We start from the raw sequence: 16733 nt of genomic DNA, 5'->3' as shown, positions 1-16733 counted from the left end.
TGGAACTTTCTGTATAATATTTTTAATTTAATATGTGAGTTTAAATCATTTGAAAATCTGATTTTGTTGCTATTTTATCCAACAACTTTTGGTTTTACTACTCACAGGGTGTCACGTTTATTTGAATCAAGGATTGAAGTAGATCCAAAGGTAGACTACAGTTCTTCTGCTAACTATGTTGGTTTGTACCTTTACCCTGAAAATGTGGTACCCACCCCTGATTTGGGATCATAGATTTATATTGAGAAATGGGATGATGGATAAAGTTCACACTGATAATACTTCACCATATGCATAATACAGTCAGTCTGCGCTCCACAGTCACCCGGCAGTCCTTTCACCCGCGCTCCCACTTAAACCAAGAGACACAGTGTGGTACGAAAGATAATGGATTTTATTTGTACTTCTTTATTTGTTACAGTGGAGACACAGTCACAGCAGCAGGAGTGGAAACAGCAGTGAGGGTGAGGTGGGGGGAAAGAAAAATCAAAAACAAAGCTGTTTTGCTTTTGTTTAGCTTTTTTATGCCGCCCACCCAACCACCGTCTTTCACCATCTCTTTCTCTATTTACAAGACTTTTAAAATCGTGCTTTCCTCTTATTACTGTAACCTTTCCTTTCGTACCTGTGTTTAAGAGAGTGACAAAATAAAAGAGAGGGGTAGGCAAACTATTATAGCGCAGTACTCCCACTCTTTTACTGTGCACTCCTGGCCGGTACAAACAGAAGGAGGGATCCATTAAACACTCTGTGCCCGGTTGAGACTAACAGACCGCCGGGGCCAGACTGCTCGCCTGTTTCAAGCAAGTGACTGTGCATGCACCACAGCACCCAAGAGACGTTTTGACCAAACACACTGAACTGCATATGCATATATATGTAGGTATGATGCATGCACTGTTGGCCTCAACACAGGAGGACAGAATGAGTCATGGGCGAGGAGGGGAGGGAAAAGATGGAGGAAGAAGAGGCAGGGACAGAGATAGAGAGAGCGTTTCGGTGTCACAAGATTATTTTTTATTGAAAATAATCCCATGTTCCCCTGTTGGTACTCACACACAAACACCCCCACAGCCTCCCGTCCTCTCACTGAACATCTCGATAGAGGAGACAAGTCTTTTCGTAAGAAGAAAGAGCCGACCCGGGCGCGAGTGTGTGCGAGGAGGATGCTTCATTGGTGGCGTGGAGGAAGAATTAAGGGTATGGACAAGTGTGGGTTTCAACAGAGGTAAGAGATGTCGAGGATTTATTCCTCCTTCTCCTCTCCGTGTGTGATGACGTAGCAGATGTTCTTGTAGTCAACGTTGCCAGCCACATCAGGGGGGAAGGCAGCCCAGAGGTTCTTCATCTGCAGATGAAGAGGAAATGAAGAAATGCGTTACAGCCTGGCAAAAAACAAGGGCCAAATCGCGCTGCAAGTCCGATGAGCTCACCTCCTCAGCGGTGAACCTGTCGCACTGGGTGGTCAAGAGCTCCTCGAGGCTGGAGAGGGAAAACGCAGGAAATTTAAGATTAAGATGAAAGATTACAGCAGGAAGAGATGGAAGATAAACGCAAATAAGCTTACAATTCCTTCTTGATGCTGCCAGTGGCCTCAGGGTCCAGGACCTTGAAAGCGCTCACGATGACGTCCTCAGGATCAGCACCTATGAAAACAAAGACATAGAAAAAAATAATAATTCAGAATTATGTTAATCACATAACATTAACTGTTTAGATAAATAACAACCATCACCTTACAGTGCCAAGTATTTCATGAAATAGAATACAAAGGACAACTGATATGTGCCAACACACCCTTCAGCTTCTCGCCGAACATTGTCAGGAACACGGTGAAGTTGATGGGGCCGCTGGCCTCCTTCACCATGGCCTCCAGCTCCTCATTCTTCACATTCAGCTGACCCATGGTGGCCAGCACGTCCCTGAGGTCGTCCTTGCTGATGATGCCATCTCTGTTCTGGTCGATGATTGTGAAAGCCTGGCGCGACCGGGAGATTAGTCAGAGATTAGATCAGAGTTCAGCCAAACTTCAGCTAAAATAACACTTAATAAAAAAAAAGTGAAAACTGAGGTTCTCACATTTCTCACAAGTCCGTATTATCCAGCTTGTTTTTCATGATTATTTGCGCGAGGCACTCTGCCAATGTAAATGTGTAAATGTGGAGCAGTTAGCTCCTTCTCCTTCCACATAGGAGGGCGTATCACCCAATGAAACCAAAGATGGCATTGCAAACCTTTTGGGACTTGGCAGCTGGTCAGCCACTTGTCTTTCTAAGGTGTTAAAATGGCTTGGGAATGTGAGACAAGCCCCTTGCGACATTTAAGGACAAGGTATTGATTGCAGCTGTCATCCTTTTGCCTTGTGACTAAATCTTATGACCATGTTACCAATGTTCTCTCTGCTTCTGAGGCCTCTTAAGGGTCTGCCAAGCTACTGTTGACATTGTATTGTCTTTCATTTAGATCTGTTACTGAAGAAAACCCCTACAAATGAATCCTGATTTCTATAATCTACTGATAACGACACTATTTACCTTGTTGATCACAGTGCTAAAACCCCCAAATTCCTTCAGTTTCAACCCTGAGCTCCCCTTCCCCTGTGCACCAGCTGTTGGGCCGCATTCCAGTGGAGTCACGGAGCGAGTGTCTCCGAGGAGAATTCCTAAGCTAGCATAGAGCAGAGGTAACTGCTGTCAACAGGAGAGCTGAAATTTACTGTCCTGTCGTGCTGATGGAGGCATTTTTTGCTGTTGTGCAGCTAAAGTGACGAGATCTATATCTTCTGACAACTCTCTCACGTTACATTCAAGGTCACATGATGGAGTGCTCGGTTACATCACCACCTTAGAAGGTACTGATAGAAAGCTTGAGGTGTGATGAGGAAAAGGTTACCTCCTTGTACTCCTGGATCTGGCTCTGCTCGAACATGGAGAACACGTTGGAGGATCCACCCTCACCCTGCTGCTGCCTCCTCTTGGCTTTCTTGGGTGCCTGTGATATGATGTGAGGTGTAAGAAAATCCATACATACATGACATGAACTAAAGAAGCAGATCCTGGTTAACTCTCAAAATCATCATATGAAGAAAAGTAAATAAATCAAATTTATTCCTGAATAAATTAAGCTTGGATTGGCAGTTTTGCCAGTTGAATCTATCTTTGGGGTAATGACTGAATTTTTCCCCCTCTTAAAAAAATTATAAACTTTGAAACAATCACCCAATTTAGGATAAAACATTATGTAATGTGTTGAGGACTACAATAAGGAATAGGTCCTCCCGAACTTTAGCTCAAGGCAGCAGATAACACGAACACTGGGTCCAAATCCAAAAAAGTGGCACTCCTTCAAGTTCACTTCATGGGATGTTGGTAGTCCAGATAGCAAATATCTTAATGATACGCCCATCTCATTATTTTAATGTAGAGAACATCCTAAAGACTTTTTTTAAACCCAATGAAGTGGCCACACTCACCATCTCTCAAGTTTTTGAGGTTGTTGTTGGTCAAGAAGAGAAGCCTACACCAAGCCGATGTGACTGACATGTAGGTATTGAATGCCTGGGGCCTTATATACTAGCCCATAGGGGGCTAACTTTAGCCACACCATCAGGTTTGGCAGGAAAATAGAGCTGGGGTATAGTAAGAGAAAGAGGGAGGAGCGAGGAGGTGGCTGGGGGGATCAGTTTACTGATGATCCAAAATAGGCCGCAGAAGTCTTGGAATGAGGTGAATTCAATGCCAACAGTGACTTTGGTGTCATGTGTGGACTAATATGGACAGACGGGACACGGTAAAGGACAACTGAAACATTCCCATTTTACTTACTGAGTCTTTGTCGTGGCTATTTCTGTCAACTTAATATATCTATTGTGAGACTTCAAAGCCCAGTGCGTGATGGCAAAGTGTCGCTGCTTTACTGCTTTAATACAGACACAGATGGGACAGTTACCCCGCAGTCAGCACGGCCCGCTGCCTTCTATTAATTAATACTCCAGTGCTGCTCAATATCTCAGCTAACATTTCCTGAAGTCATCACCTGTCTAAATGATAGGTTTGATCTGAGGTTTGTGGCCATGGCCAGCTCATTAGTGGCCATCAGGGTGTATAAACAGTTGTGAAACCTGAAAACAGTTGGCTGACGGACATTAGTCCAGGTCCAGCAATGACACACGACCACTGGGTCTCTGGAAAAAGTGACCGTGCATCCGTGAGAAATCCAAACAGTCCTTTTAATACTGCCTCAAGTAGCTGGAAATGCTCAGTGGAAAGAATAACATTGACAGTGTGACTGGGAGGGGAACAAAATAGATCACAGAGGCCACCTTTACAGGGACTAAAGACAAAACAGGTGCTCACACCCAGGATAGTGAATCATTTTCTCTGTTTTACTGATTCAAGTGTAAGAAAGAAAAAAAGAAACAGGCAAAATGATGATTGGACTAAATGACCAGCTTTACCGCCATGGGTGCACTAATTTGGCTTCCTCCTCGTGGTTCCCAGTATAGTTGCTTTAGGATAGGAGGACAGTGACCCACCCACTAAACCCCATATATGAGCATCATTGGCTGGTCATCAATCACACAACTGTACAGCTTAGGTATGTATGTATTGGTATCCCGCGCTGGCGTGCAGCTATCCTGAGTCTTAGCTGGCTCGTGGGCGTAGCGTTTCACGTGGCAAAATACGACCTAAATTATCTGCAATGTTTTGTAATTATGGAAAATGAAGCGCCCGATTGGCAAGGAGGAGGCAAAAAATGTGTTGTATGTGAAGCCGATAATCAGCCAGCTCAGCTGTAGGCTCGAAGGTTGAAAAAAGAAGCGATGCAGACACAGAAGGAGAAAGACCGAGCAAAGACTACGAAGACAAGACAGCTGTACAGACTGAAATAGCCCTGCTGCCCTCCTGCCATTCTGTTTCTCAGCCATTTAGACCCCCTTCTAAAATTTAGCAGACTTCACCCTTCTTGGCCTGCGTTAACCCCCGAGCCAACTGTCAAGTCCTTTTTTACCCTGTCACTGGTCAAATTGTTTAAATCTGTGAGGCAAAATGGACTCATTAGGTCATCAATAATAATAGAGCCCAAAGGGAAATGTTTCCTCGATCGGACAATTCCTGATTTAAAATGGAAATGTGGCCAACTTTCAGCTACTGATTAACTCAGGCCTTTTTAATGGCTGGCACATTTATTTCTTATAAACACGCCAGGTATTATCAGCTCTGAAGTAATGAAGCTGTTGTTAATAAGCACGTTTTATATCACCGTTTCACAGTTTCTTTCCTTCTCTGTCCTCAGTGTTTTTACAATGTGTTCACTGTAAAAAAAAAAAATCAACAAAAAAAATTTACATTTTCTGCAAATTAACAGAAAATTTCAGTCTAGTTTTAAGCTACCAGGATCCTTTCTGTAATTTAACACATTTATTTCTTACAGTTTAATCCCAAAGAGTCGTGCGGACACATTTCTTTCATTTGCCACAGCAGCATTTCTTTAGTAAATGTGTAGTTTAACATTAAAGGACAGTTTTACTGATCCAGCCTCCTTAAAAACAAAATGTGGTGCATGTGGCCTACAGTGTAACACAGGCTTGACATCCCTGTCTTAAGAGGAAGATTTTCACCTGAACTGGTTAGCCATAGTATGTCCAGTATAGAGACAGTAGACTAGCTGGAGCAGATGGAGGTCATATTTCAGGTGTGTGACTTTATAAAAATGCCAACTTAGGAAATAACATCATTGCAGTGACAAACAAAGGTTAATAAAACAGATGATCATAGATCATTTATTGATTCATCTATGAAAATGTAAGAAAAAAAGAAACAGCATGTTTCTGGAAGAAAACAAATATAACTATGTCAACTATATATTACAGACACATTTCTAATCCAGTGCACGTATGTATGATAAAGCTTCTCTATAAGTTAAGGGTTAGAAACAAAGCAAACTTTTATCATTCAAAATCTATCAAGTTTTCTTCCTGAACATTCGCACCGCCGTGTCCTTTCTTTGACCACATGACAATCAGTTCCTTTATTTCCTTTCCATAATCTTCATGCAGCTGGTTAAAGTCGTACTCCCCAATCGTCTGAAATGGATCAAACATAGGCACCGCGTTGGCATTCTTCTTCGGTCGCAGTTTGGGTGATTTCTTACTGGCTGTCTTGGAAGAAATGGTAAGAGCTTGTAGGTTTGGACAGGAATTCGGGCTGGGTGTTGTTCCCAGCGCAGATGAGGTGCAGGTGTTTGAGGTCACAAAGACGGCAGCGGGCTGGATGGCGTTGAAATTTGGCATGACAAAAGGTTTGCTTGGTTTATTGGAGAGTGCACCAAGTGCATCTGAAGAAAAAAAACAGTGAAATATAGAAATTAAGGAGCTGAATGCACATGAAGAGAAAGATAAAATCTGCTCATGCTGCATGTGTACGCAGAGCTCCATCCACTTGCTCAATGACGCTTTGATCTAACCTTTAACTCTACAATCAGTGGGTGATCTCTTCCGGCTCTGGGCTCTGGAATACGGATTACTGATCACTACATGCTCAGAAAATGTACACAAATAAAGCACTGTGTCGTACATGCTAAGCAAACAGGTGCTAATCCAAGTTTTTTCTGTCAGTTTTTCTACATGATAAAAAGAAATGCTGCTTTAGGCTCAAACTGTAAGAAATAAATATGTAAAATTAGCTCTGACTGTGTTGTAATTATAAAATGGAAATTTGGGGCGAAATAACAGAAGGTCTTTTTTTTCTTTTTACTGTGAACCTGCTGTAAAAATCATTAATGTCTATAGCATACAATAAAAAAAACCCCCAGGAAATCCATGTTGTTTAATTGTTTATCTGTTTCTTTATTGGCATTAGTGTTACAAGAATGACCATGGGGGAGGTATTTGTCACTTGGAAAAGCTGTAAACTTTAAATATATATATATATATATATATATATACAGTTAAAAGTTTAACATTTAAAGCTGTCCTTCACATTTTCCAAAGCTCTCCAGTGGGCCAGGTGGGAGTCTTTGGCAGGCCGATTCTGGCCCCCGAGCCTTATGTTTGACACCCCTGAACTAAAGCTTTAGTTTTTTGTTTTTGTAAAACCTCTTTAACTTGATCTTTGTGTCCAGTTTTAGTTTAGTTTTTATTAGTTCAGTTTTAGTTTTAGTCTTTTTTTGATTATAGCTGTAAGAAGGGTGGTTGACTCAAAGTGTGTCACAGAATTCTATCACACAGAAACTCTGGATATTTCCCCTATATTTTCATTTTTATTCACAAAATCGTTTCATTTCACACACACACACACACACACACACACACACACACACACACACACACACACACACACACACACACTGATAAAAGTATTTTGCCCAAGGATTCTTCAGCGTACAGACTAAAGGAGCTGGGGAAGAACTTCCCAGTTGGATGGCCCAATCTAGCACCAAACATAAATCTGGTACGCTTTCTGTTTTACGAGAGCTTTATGCTCACACCTCATAGTCAGGACATCAGGTCCATAAACGGATTCAATGACTGATATTAACTTAATTACCACTTAAGTCAATTACTACTTAACAGGTGAAACTAATTGTCATTTTAGCCAGTGTTTAAGCAAAATGCCCCCAAATCTGTGAGAGCATGTCAACTTTGATTTAATGAGACGTGTCTGTATATGACATGAGATCGATTTTGTGGTGGCTATGAGAAATTTATGACCCATCTTTTGAACAAAAGCAGAACGATCAATAACAAATATTAACAATAAAAACTTGGTTGAAATAAACTGTGCTCTGTTAATAGATAAAACATCAGTAGTGATTATAATGATGCGACTGATGCCGCGAGATCATAAAATGTGTGTATGTGTGTGTGTGTGTGTGTGTGTGTGTGTACCACAGTGTACCAGGTGTCTGATGTAGACAGTGATGCAACGCCTCTCGCAGCTGCCCTCCAGAACAAAGGCTGCTCTCTTTAGCCCCCCTCTCCCCAACAAAGATAAGCCCGCTCCATCTTTCTGCTCTCACCTCTGTACTTCGACTCCATGTCCACTACAAGCAGGGCCAGGTAGCTGTGGCTGGCTGACAGCAGGGCTTTGATCCAGCTCTCCTGACTGGCCTGGTTCTCCGCGGCAAACTTGTACGTCCGCAGCCCCGGCTCGCTCCACACCAGCGAGAAGGCGAAGTTCTCCTCGGACTCGCACAGCTGGACGGTGCAGCCCTCCAGAACAATCACTCCGACCAGATCCCGGTCGGTCTGCCGGTCTTTGTAGAAGAGGAGGTTCCCCTTCAGCACGAACCAGCGCTTCTGATAGGAAGTCTTGATCTCACCCTGTGTGTGTGTGTGTGACAGTTGTCTTTTACTGACTGCTGTACAAACGCCTTGTGTACTCAATTTCTTACATAACTGATTTGAGGAAACAGACAACCCAGTGGGAGGTGAAATGTCACAGAGATTTTGAAAGCTGAACTTAAAAACAGTTTTAAAAAAATCCCCTCTCAGTTTATTTACTTTAGATGACCTCACTACCCTTTCTGTTTGTTTTTCAAAATAATACGTTAATCAGGTTCCCTGTAAACCTGAGCCAGGGCGTCTCACCTTCTTGTACAGGTACCCTTCCTTATCCACAGGTGAGTTGCAAGATTCAAAATAGGTGAGGACTTTTTCATCAATCTTCATTTCAACATCTCAGTGTGCCCGGAGCAAAATCTGCCACGCACACACCACAGATCGACAGAAAGAAAAAGAAAGACTTTATGTACTTCCTCATGTTATTGCTGTGACTATTTATAATTATGGAGAAGTTATGTTAACAATATTTTAATGACCCATTGTCGCCCAGCGGCCAAATAAACGCCATTTTCCGCGTTTTAAACAAGGAAATGCATTCATATCTCGGCGTTCATACTGCTTTCTTTTCTACAACGGAAACTTAAACACAGTCGTGTTTCGCTCGTATTCAGCCGAAAACACGGCGATCGCCATGAATAAGACGAGTTTTTTAAGTAAGGCGTTTACGCGCGTCTGTAGTAACACAAACTTACTCAACACCAGTCTCCGTTGGCAATACGCCTAAAAGTTGAGAAACGGAGAGGCCGATGAGTTTCTCATATCCACATGGTTCTTGTTTACTCACCTCTGTGAAATGGGAAAATGAAGCCGTTCCTCTGTGAGCGTCTGAGTCAATCAATCGCTTCCTGGTAAGGTGAGCGCAGCTACACGTAAACACTTTAAATAAATGGGCTGGTCCCCGGGCTTTATCACTTAGGCTAGAAACCCTGTCAGTTTACCCAAATCAGTTGTAAATGTGTCATACTTGTAAAATCGGCTCCTTTGATGCAGTTAAAAGCAATTCAAATGCTGAAGTTTGGAACAGCTGTTGTGTAATTTAGCGGTTTCGTCTTGCAGAGGGGCCTTCTTACAAAACCTGCATTGCTTCATGCTGTTTTTATTTAAAAGTACTTTAAAATTTCATACGAATGAGGATCAAAAATCGACCTTCTTGATGAATGAAAATGGTCTTCTTGATTGGTGAAAACTTGATAACATAAATGCACACAATGAACAACGATAAACAAAATTATAGTGTCTCGAGCCACCCCTGATCCACAGTCAAAGCTGTGGATGTTGGATGTTACATTCTCTGTGAAGGTGACCCCACACTGCTCCAGTAATAATGAGGTCCAGGCTCCGGGGAGGCCAATCCACTGTGTGTTTTTCCATCCAGGTGCTTCTACTGCGTTGGCAGTGTGTTTGGATCATTGTCATGTTTAAAAGTGAAGCTGTTACCAAGCTGATATTTCCCACGTGGAATTTTATGGTGGATCAAACCTGATGGTAGTTTTCTGCTTCCATAATTCCATCATATGATTGTTGGGGGTTTCTCCGTATTATTGTAGGGCCTTTACCTTACAATATAAAGCAGCTTGGGGTAGCTGTTGTTGTGATTTGTGGTTATTTAAATAAAACTGAATTGAAATGAATCAGTTTTGACAGGACCGCCAATGTGAGTGGCGGAAATGCAGCTCCAGACGTGACAGAGCCGCCACCGTGTTTCAGTGACTGTAAAGACTCACTGTTGTGTCTCCCTCCTGACCTTTAGCATTTTAATTCATCACTCCATAAATCCTCTTATGTAAGGAAAGTATTTTCAGATATTGTTTATCTTCTGTAGATAGTTTTGTAAGTCTGCTACTTCCTAATTTCTCCTCCACTTGTCCAGTTTAAGGACACACTGCACACCACACTGTTATGTCAGGGTTTTGGCTAATAGCTCTTTGGGAATGAGCCGGCTGGTACAAAAATGCAATTTTATGCCTGTTAAACTTTTATCTTTGGTAATATTTTTGTAGATTACACTCAAAAAATATGACGTTTTTAGGCCACTAATAACTACAGACACAATTAAAAACAGATTTTTTTGCTAAGTTGTCTGTTATGTGTGGTTCACCCCTTGAATTATGCACATTTTTACGCTACAAAGACTGGACTGGAGTGAAACAGCAGCAAATGTCCAAATAGAAACCTCCAGAAAGCCTGGAGAACTATTACTCAAGACCGTTTAAAAAATGACAAAAAGTCTGGCTGCTTGGAAGCAAAACATGAAGAAACGAGAGGTGGCTCGAAACTTTTTTGCAGTACTGTTAACATACTGCATATTCTCTTGTGGCATTTGAATCTCACTTGTGCCAGCACCTGTGGTTTCTCAAACGCTTCTGAGTGAAACACCGCTTCAGAAAACAGTGTTGATGTGCAGATTGCTTTAGGTTATGTGGTCACTGTTGTTTTTAGCAGAAAAACCCTGCTGACACATGCTGTGCAAAAACCCAAGTGGGTGCAAATGTGATAATTACTTACACAATATACCTGTGGCTGCTGACCAGTCTGCAGAAGAACAGTTTGCTTAAAATGTCACTCACTGAGCCATCTGTAATGGTAATAAATTAGTTTATTGCCTTTGCTTCACAAACCAAGTTTAACTTGCAATACATATGTCCAACCATCAGAAAGCCTTTAATCAGTCTGGAAAGTCGGGTAGCTTCAATGACAATCATGCAATTCAGATTTTTAAAAGGTTTCTCTGACATTTACCAAAATGACGACACATTCTGCAGGTGACCGAAAGAAGTCAACTCGTCGAGTTAACCTCCTTTTCAAACCAACATTTCACAGGAAACTGTTATAACAAATTTCCCAGAGGAACCTACCCGAGGGATTAATAAAGTTTTTTTATCTAATCTAACGGAGTCAGACCTAGAAGACACATCAATATATCAACATAGCATTTGTAATGCTGGTACGATAGGAGACAAAGAGGCTCCTGCACACCATCTAACTTGCAAGAACATATTTATTTCCTTTTTGTATAGCCAAAACTCTGTGTTTTAAACACTTTGCTGCTTCATTTCTTATTTAGATTATTTCTTACATGTTTCCATGGGTTACAGTGGGATTTGGCAGGCTGCAAAACCCTAGGATCCACCGAAGCAGTGCAGCATGAGCTAATGAATCACTTACTGATAAGTTACAAATTAATTTTCATTGTGAGTGCCATTAGAGTTCCTCTCTCTTTGTGGGTACAGGCTGTCAGCTGATAGAGTAACTGTTTTTTGTGATTTTAACATGACCTATGAAGCGGTTATTTCAACACCTGGCTGGTATAAAGGCAATATGAAAGGTAGAATTTAAGCTAAACAGCATCATCAGTCTGAAGTTAAACTGACAGCTGCTAGCCTCGATCCACCTTGGTGGTTTTTAAACTTCAGAATTACATTTTTTTTAATCAAACTGTGTTAAATTTCACTTAAATAAAGGTGAATTTCATCAGTGCAAAAGCATCAGCAAAGTAAATTTACCTGAGTTTTATATCATATATTTCACCTGGTTACCCATCTCCACCACTGCTTCACCTAATTTAAGTGGCCACGAATACCACAGCCTGCTCTACAGCAGCACAGTACTGTACACTGGATGTAAACGCTGCTAACATAGCAGTTTAGCCTGCACTGAACTGTGTAGTATTTTCATACCATTTACATAACACAAAATGATTCCAATTCAAGTTTCACAACTTGAAATAACCATTCAGCTACAGCAAAACATCCTGCACAGATCTAGCTTCTGATAAAAAAACAGAACAAGAACCATTAACATAACAATACATGTAAAGCTTTAAATTTCTAGCTTGTCAACGGTCGCTCTCTGAGTTCATAGCTTTTGAAAATAACCTCGTCATCCTCTTATTATTTTTCTCCATCTCTGAGAGCGATCTTATTACAGATTCACTTTTTTCTCTCTCTGAAACATAGCAGCTGTATCTTTAGCTTGCATAGCCAAGCTGCACAGACAGTTTGTGTGTTTATTGCTGAGCTCTTTGAAATTACCTGCCACTTTAAACACAGTTACTCCATTTATGCTACAGTACTCTTCCTAAGTAAGTATCTCCATGGCATCAGCTGGAAGGACCGCCAGACTGCAGCACATTCATTACTCATTAACTAAAGATGTGGGAATGAAACTTTAACCCCTGCATGTTTCCATGGCACAGAAGCACAATCACAAGCATTTCATCATCTTCTTCATAACTTCTGCAATTCTTTGTGGCATGCAGGATATCAGCTTTTGAGATCTGCATGATCAGAGCTCTCAAGCCGATCACAGATTTTGGGCCTCTGCTTGTCCACTCATGGACAAGTCTCGGTCGTTGTGTCCTTGGGCAAGACACTTCACCTACCGCCTACTGGTGATGGCCAGAGGGGCCGATGGTGCGATATGGCAGCCTCGCTTCTGTCAGTCTGCCCCAGGGCAGCTGTGGCTACAACTGTAGCTGCCTCCACCAGTGTGTGAATGTGAGACTGAATGAATAGAGGAATTGTAAAGCGCTTTGAGGGTCTCGAAAAGCGCTATATGAATGCAACCCATTATCATTATTATTATTATTACTTTTCATGAATTGACTATCCTACAAACGTCCTCCAAGCCCAACTTCTTCCCGTGATCCAAGAGCAATCTGGTGGCATTTTTCCAGCATGATGGAGCAAAGTCCATCAATAACAATCCCCTATGAGCAAGCACTTGGTGAGAGGAAAGACTCGCTTTTAGCAGGAAGAAACCTCCGGCAGAACCAGGTTCAGGGAGGGGTCATCTATTTGAATCTTATAAAATGCTTATTATTGTTCTTCATAATATCATAGAAACATGTAAAAAAAATGCTAATAATCTATTTTTTTTTAAATGAAGCAGCAGTGTTTATGAAACATTTGGGCACAACCCAACTTTTAGAAGTCACATTCCCTCGGAGCTTCACAAGACATACATATAAACACATTTTTAGCATACATAAGTTCGATTAGATTTCACAGGCCATACAAATGTATCGACTCTTGTTTCTTTATAAGCTGTTTCAAATGAAGCTCCAATAAAATCTTAACATCTCTCGATCTAAATGAAAAGCTCACATTTCTATATAAACCTGCATGCTTTTGTGCCTTTCTTTTTACATTTCTAGCTTTATTCATTACACAGGGTGTATCAAAAGGAATAATCTGTTGTCAAAGTGCTTTAACTGTTCAGTCGTTCACCTGTAATGACTGAAACACTGTTTCTTTAAAAAACACAGCCTTTCCAAATTGGATGACTCTTGTGATAAACCCTGTGTAAACCACACTGATGCCTGGTGTTTATTTATATGTCCTGTGTAGCACCTTGAGAATGTAATTAGCTGAAAGGTGACAGAAGCTTCCTGTTTAAGATGCTTCTCTTGAGCACTGACATATATTCTTGCAAGTTACAACAATGCATGGAAGCCCATCTGCTGTCTGTTATTACAATTTCAACACTCGGTTGAGTTGTGTCACCAAAGTAACACTGCACAGATATATCAGATATAGAGAGTATGCTTTTTTTTAAGACTTCCCCTATTTGGTTAAGAGGGTAAAAAACAGACGCCTGGCTTCTCCATGCTTAGAGTGACAAACAGAGGAGCCTTCCAACAGCTCCAGTTAGCAACAATTTAAATACACTGCAACTGTTTCTAAAACTAGGATCACAGGTCAAAAATCAACCTTTAAAAATCTCTAAAAAAGAAACAAAAAACTGCTGATTTTATTGATGTGCACTCGACTCAGTGCTGTAATCACTACCGCTGCTCCTGACACGCTTGCTGCAAATGCAGCGTCTCTCCGATGTGGATCCTCTGGTGTCTTTTGAGGTTCTCCCCTCGACTGAAGCTCTTTCCACACTGGCTGCAGTAGTACGGCTTCTCCCCCGTGTGGACCCTTTTGTGTTTTTTCAGGTCTCCCGCCTGACTGAAGCGCCTTCCACACTGGACGCAGCCGTACGGCTTCTCTCCTGTGTGGCAGCGCTGGTGGATTCTCAGGTTCCCGACCCTGCTGAACGTCTTTCCACAGACCACGCACAAGTGGAAGCCGTCTCTCCTGAGGTGCTCCATCCTGATCTGTCTGCCGTCCAAACCGGCCCTGGTGTTCTTTGCTAATCCATGCCTCCTGTGTGCCATGTGATTTGAACGAACAAAAACGAGTCCATAAGGCTCGGCGCTAGCTTGCGGCCTGAGGGTCTCGGTAGAGGTGTGACGAGAGGAGTTGCAGCTTAAATCCATGCAGCCGGTGTACTGGGATTGAAGACATGGTTGTTGTGATGACATGCAGTCTGTGGGCTCTGATTCACTTTTGATAGCAGCCATGTTTAACCCAAACAGTGCGCTGGAGTAAGGGTCTGCGCCGGCGTCCCTGGTTTCAGACGGCATACGCTGCCCCTCTAAGTTGTGCGTTGCATCTGCCAGCTGTACTTTGTGGTGGTCTGTGGACGTTTGCGCCAACTTGGACTCAGCTTGTGTCTGAATACCGCTGTGGCTCTCTTTTTCTTTAGTCTCCTGCTTCAAGACATAGTTGAGCTGGTTGCTGTTTTGCTCTGCGAGAGCAACAACATCCGAGTCATGCTTCTGAATGATGCTCCGATCCTGCTTCGCTGTTGTGTCGCACTCCTCTGCTGATGGCCCACTTGTAGTCAGGACAGCTGTGAAATTTGCAATCATGAATAAGAGACCTTAAGCAGAACAAAAATGTTACATAATCTGTAATAATAAATTCCTCACAAAAATTATATGTGTTCTCATGGGTGCTTTCTTTTGGTATCTTGTCCTGGAGCTCCTGCAGTCTCCTCTTCAGACTCTCGTTCTCTCTCTGTGTCCTGGCTGTTTTCTCCTGGTATTCTGACACCGTCTCCTTCACCACCTCCAGAACCTCCTGCACGGCTTCGGTCAGGAGTCTGGCCACCCGGGCGTTCAAACGCTCAAGTTTAGACATCCTGAAATGAAACACCACTTATGAAAACACATCTGTTTTTATATATTAATTAAGGGGAAATGTATGATAAGCAATACCGTTGATGCTACCGCTAGGTGATTACACTCATCAACCACCTAGTTAGGTACACCTGCTTAACTGCTCATTGTGGGGAATATTTTTTTGACCTCCTTAATACCAACCAAGCATAATTTAAACACCACAGCCTACCCGGTAATAAAATCTATGCTATGAAGAATTAAGGCAGTTCTGAAGGCAAAAGGGGGTCCAACCCGGTGCAAACAAGGTGTACCTAATAAAGTGCCCAGTAATTGTATATGACAGCACTGATGGGTGCAGTTCCCTGTAACCTGTTACTTCAAACAACGAATTATAGCCACCTGTTGTTTCATAAACTAGTGATTAGCTGTTGTGTTATTAAACTGTCAACAACGCAATCAAATGATTTCCTACTACACTTCCATTCAGCTACATTCACCTTATTTTGGTCCGAGATTTATTTACATTGTAAACAGGCAAAATGATGGTTACTCATCTTCTAGAACCTGAAATATGTGGCAGTGTTATCTTGTAACTGTTACTAATATCAGTTTTAGATACGAGAATATTTTTAAATCTCCAGGAGTACCTGTAAGCTAGTCCCGAAGTTAGCTTCGTATGTCAATGTTTTCCGTTTAAACATCCCAGAGGTCCAAACACTTGGTCATAAGGCTATCGTGTTAGCAAAAATATACATAAATAAAGCGATTTTAATGACAAGTAATGTATCCTATCAAACTTGTAAAGACAATTTATAAATTAAAAAAAACTGACAACATGTAACAAAGCAGAACCACGAACAGCAAAAACAATCTTTAACATCCGGAAGCAGAACTCTGATCACGTGTGCAGAGGGGTTGTTTTCAAAATAAAAGTCCGAGTGAAACGCTTCTGTCTTCTTTTTATCATACAATAAATTGTGATATTGTGAATTATTTCGTTATATTAGGCCATCCTGAATCCTTAATTGTTTTGTGACATGACAGAGCCAATAAATAAAATATCACATATCTATATCTGAAGTCACAACAAAAGCATGAATACTGTCTCTGCGCCACAAGAATTATTACAAGAAGCCAAAATTAGGACCCTAATTGTAATCTACTCCTAACATTGGCACATTATAAAGAGATCAAATTATTTTTTGAAGAGAACTGAGTTCATCCTATTGCTGAGGTTCTCCAAAACAGTCTCAGTTTCCCATGTGGGTCTTTGGTAACATTAATAACCCATACCTGCTAAAGAAATATATTACAACATCACAGAGTAATCAAATTAAATAAGTGACTCTGAACTGAATAAGTAGAAGAGATTCCCATTGGTGGATATATTTTAGAAATGAGCTGTGGCTTCCAGTAGGTGCCTTTAAGGCTGATGAT

The 16733-nt window shown here is 41.6% G+C and overlaps 3 protein-coding genes across 4 annotated transcripts; all 3 read right to left on the bottom strand.

The window, feature by feature from the left end:
* Nucleotides 1-376: 376 nt before the first annotated feature.
* mylpfb (myosin light chain, phosphorylatable, fast skeletal muscle b) lies at nucleotides 377-3611 on the bottom strand. Its single transcript, XM_006805685.3, has 6 exons — nucleotides 3473-3611; nucleotides 2893-2991; nucleotides 1798-1978; nucleotides 1568-1646; nucleotides 1434-1482; nucleotides 377-1348 (listed from the first exon to the last, which is right to left on the bottom strand). Exons 1-6 carry the CDS (start codon nucleotides 3473-3475, stop codon nucleotides 1247-1249), a joined length of 513 nt encoding a protein of 170 aa, XP_006805748.1. The 5' UTR covers nucleotides 3476-3611; the 3' UTR covers nucleotides 377-1246.
* A 1717-nt stretch (nucleotides 3612-5328) lies between these two features.
* Nucleotides 5329-9198, bottom strand: LOC102793412 (sesquipedalian-1-like). 2 transcript variants are annotated; one of them, XM_035914322.2, is made up of 4 exons: nucleotides 9129-9198; nucleotides 8591-8701; nucleotides 8020-8323; nucleotides 5329-6336 (listed from the first exon to the last, which is right to left on the bottom strand). In XM_035914322.2, exons 2-4 carry the CDS (start codon nucleotides 8669-8671, stop codon nucleotides 5951-5953), a joined length of 771 nt encoding a protein of 256 aa, XP_035770215.1. In that variant the 5' UTR covers nucleotides 8672-8701; nucleotides 9129-9198; the 3' UTR covers nucleotides 5329-5950. The 2 variants fall into 2 exon arrangements, with proteins under 2 accessions (XP_035770215.1, XP_006805749.1); XM_006805686.3 differs by having other exon boundaries at nucleotides 9037-9135.
* A 1724-nt stretch (nucleotides 9199-10922) lies between these two features.
* LOC148101758 (uncharacterized) lies at nucleotides 10923-16183 on the bottom strand. The gene is made up of 3 exons (XM_087844634.1): nucleotides 15944-16183; nucleotides 15105-15316; nucleotides 10923-15025 (listed from the first exon to the last, which is right to left on the bottom strand). The coding sequence occupies exons 2-3, from the start codon at nucleotides 15313-15315 to the stop codon at nucleotides 14130-14132; spliced, it is 1107 nt and encodes a 368-aa protein (XP_087700760.1). The 5' UTR covers nucleotide 15316; nucleotides 15944-16183; the 3' UTR covers nucleotides 10923-14129.
* Nucleotides 16184-16733: the final 550 nt, after the last annotated feature.

This window comes from Neolamprologus brichardi, chromosome 8 (genome assembly GCF_056152115.1).
Source record: "Neolamprologus brichardi isolate AB-2024 chromosome 8, ASM5615211v1, whole genome shotgun sequence".
Taxonomy (NCBI): domain Eukaryota; kingdom Metazoa; phylum Chordata; class Actinopteri; order Cichliformes; family Cichlidae; genus Neolamprologus; species Neolamprologus brichardi.
This window is presented reverse-complemented; position numbering and strand designations above follow the sequence as displayed.

Bases quoted from the DNA above. Each gene is read 5' to 3' on its own strand.
- LOC102793412 (XM_035914322.2), bottom strand. From the start codon at position 8,671: ATGAAGATTGATGAAAAAGTCCTCACCTATTTTGAATCTTGCAACTCA. The intron at 8,324-8,590 runs GTGAGACGCCCT...ACACACACACAG, and splicing joins AAGGGTACCTGTACAAGAAG to GGTGAGATCAAGACTTCCTA. The intron at 6,337-8,019 runs GTGAGAGCAGAA...TTTTTTCTTCAG, and splicing joins CATGGAGTCGAAGTACAGAG to ATGCACTTGGTGCACTCTCC.
- LOC148101758 (XM_087844634.1), bottom strand. From the start codon at position 15,315: ATGTCTAAACTTGAGCGTTTGAACGCCCGGGTGGCCAGACTCCTGACC. The intron at 15,026-15,104 runs GTGAGGAATTTA...CAAATTTCACAG, and splicing joins TGAGAACACATATAATTTTT to CTGTCCTGACTACAAGTGGG.
- mylpfb (XM_006805685.3), bottom strand. The intron at 1,979-2,892 runs GTAACCTTTTCC...CGGTCGCGCCAG, and splicing joins AGATCCAGGAGTACAAGGAG to GCTTTCACAATCATCGACCA. The intron at 1,349-1,433 runs GTGAGCTCATCG...CTTCATCTGCAG, and splicing joins ACAGGTTCACCGCTGAGGAG to ATGAAGAACCTCTGGGCTGC.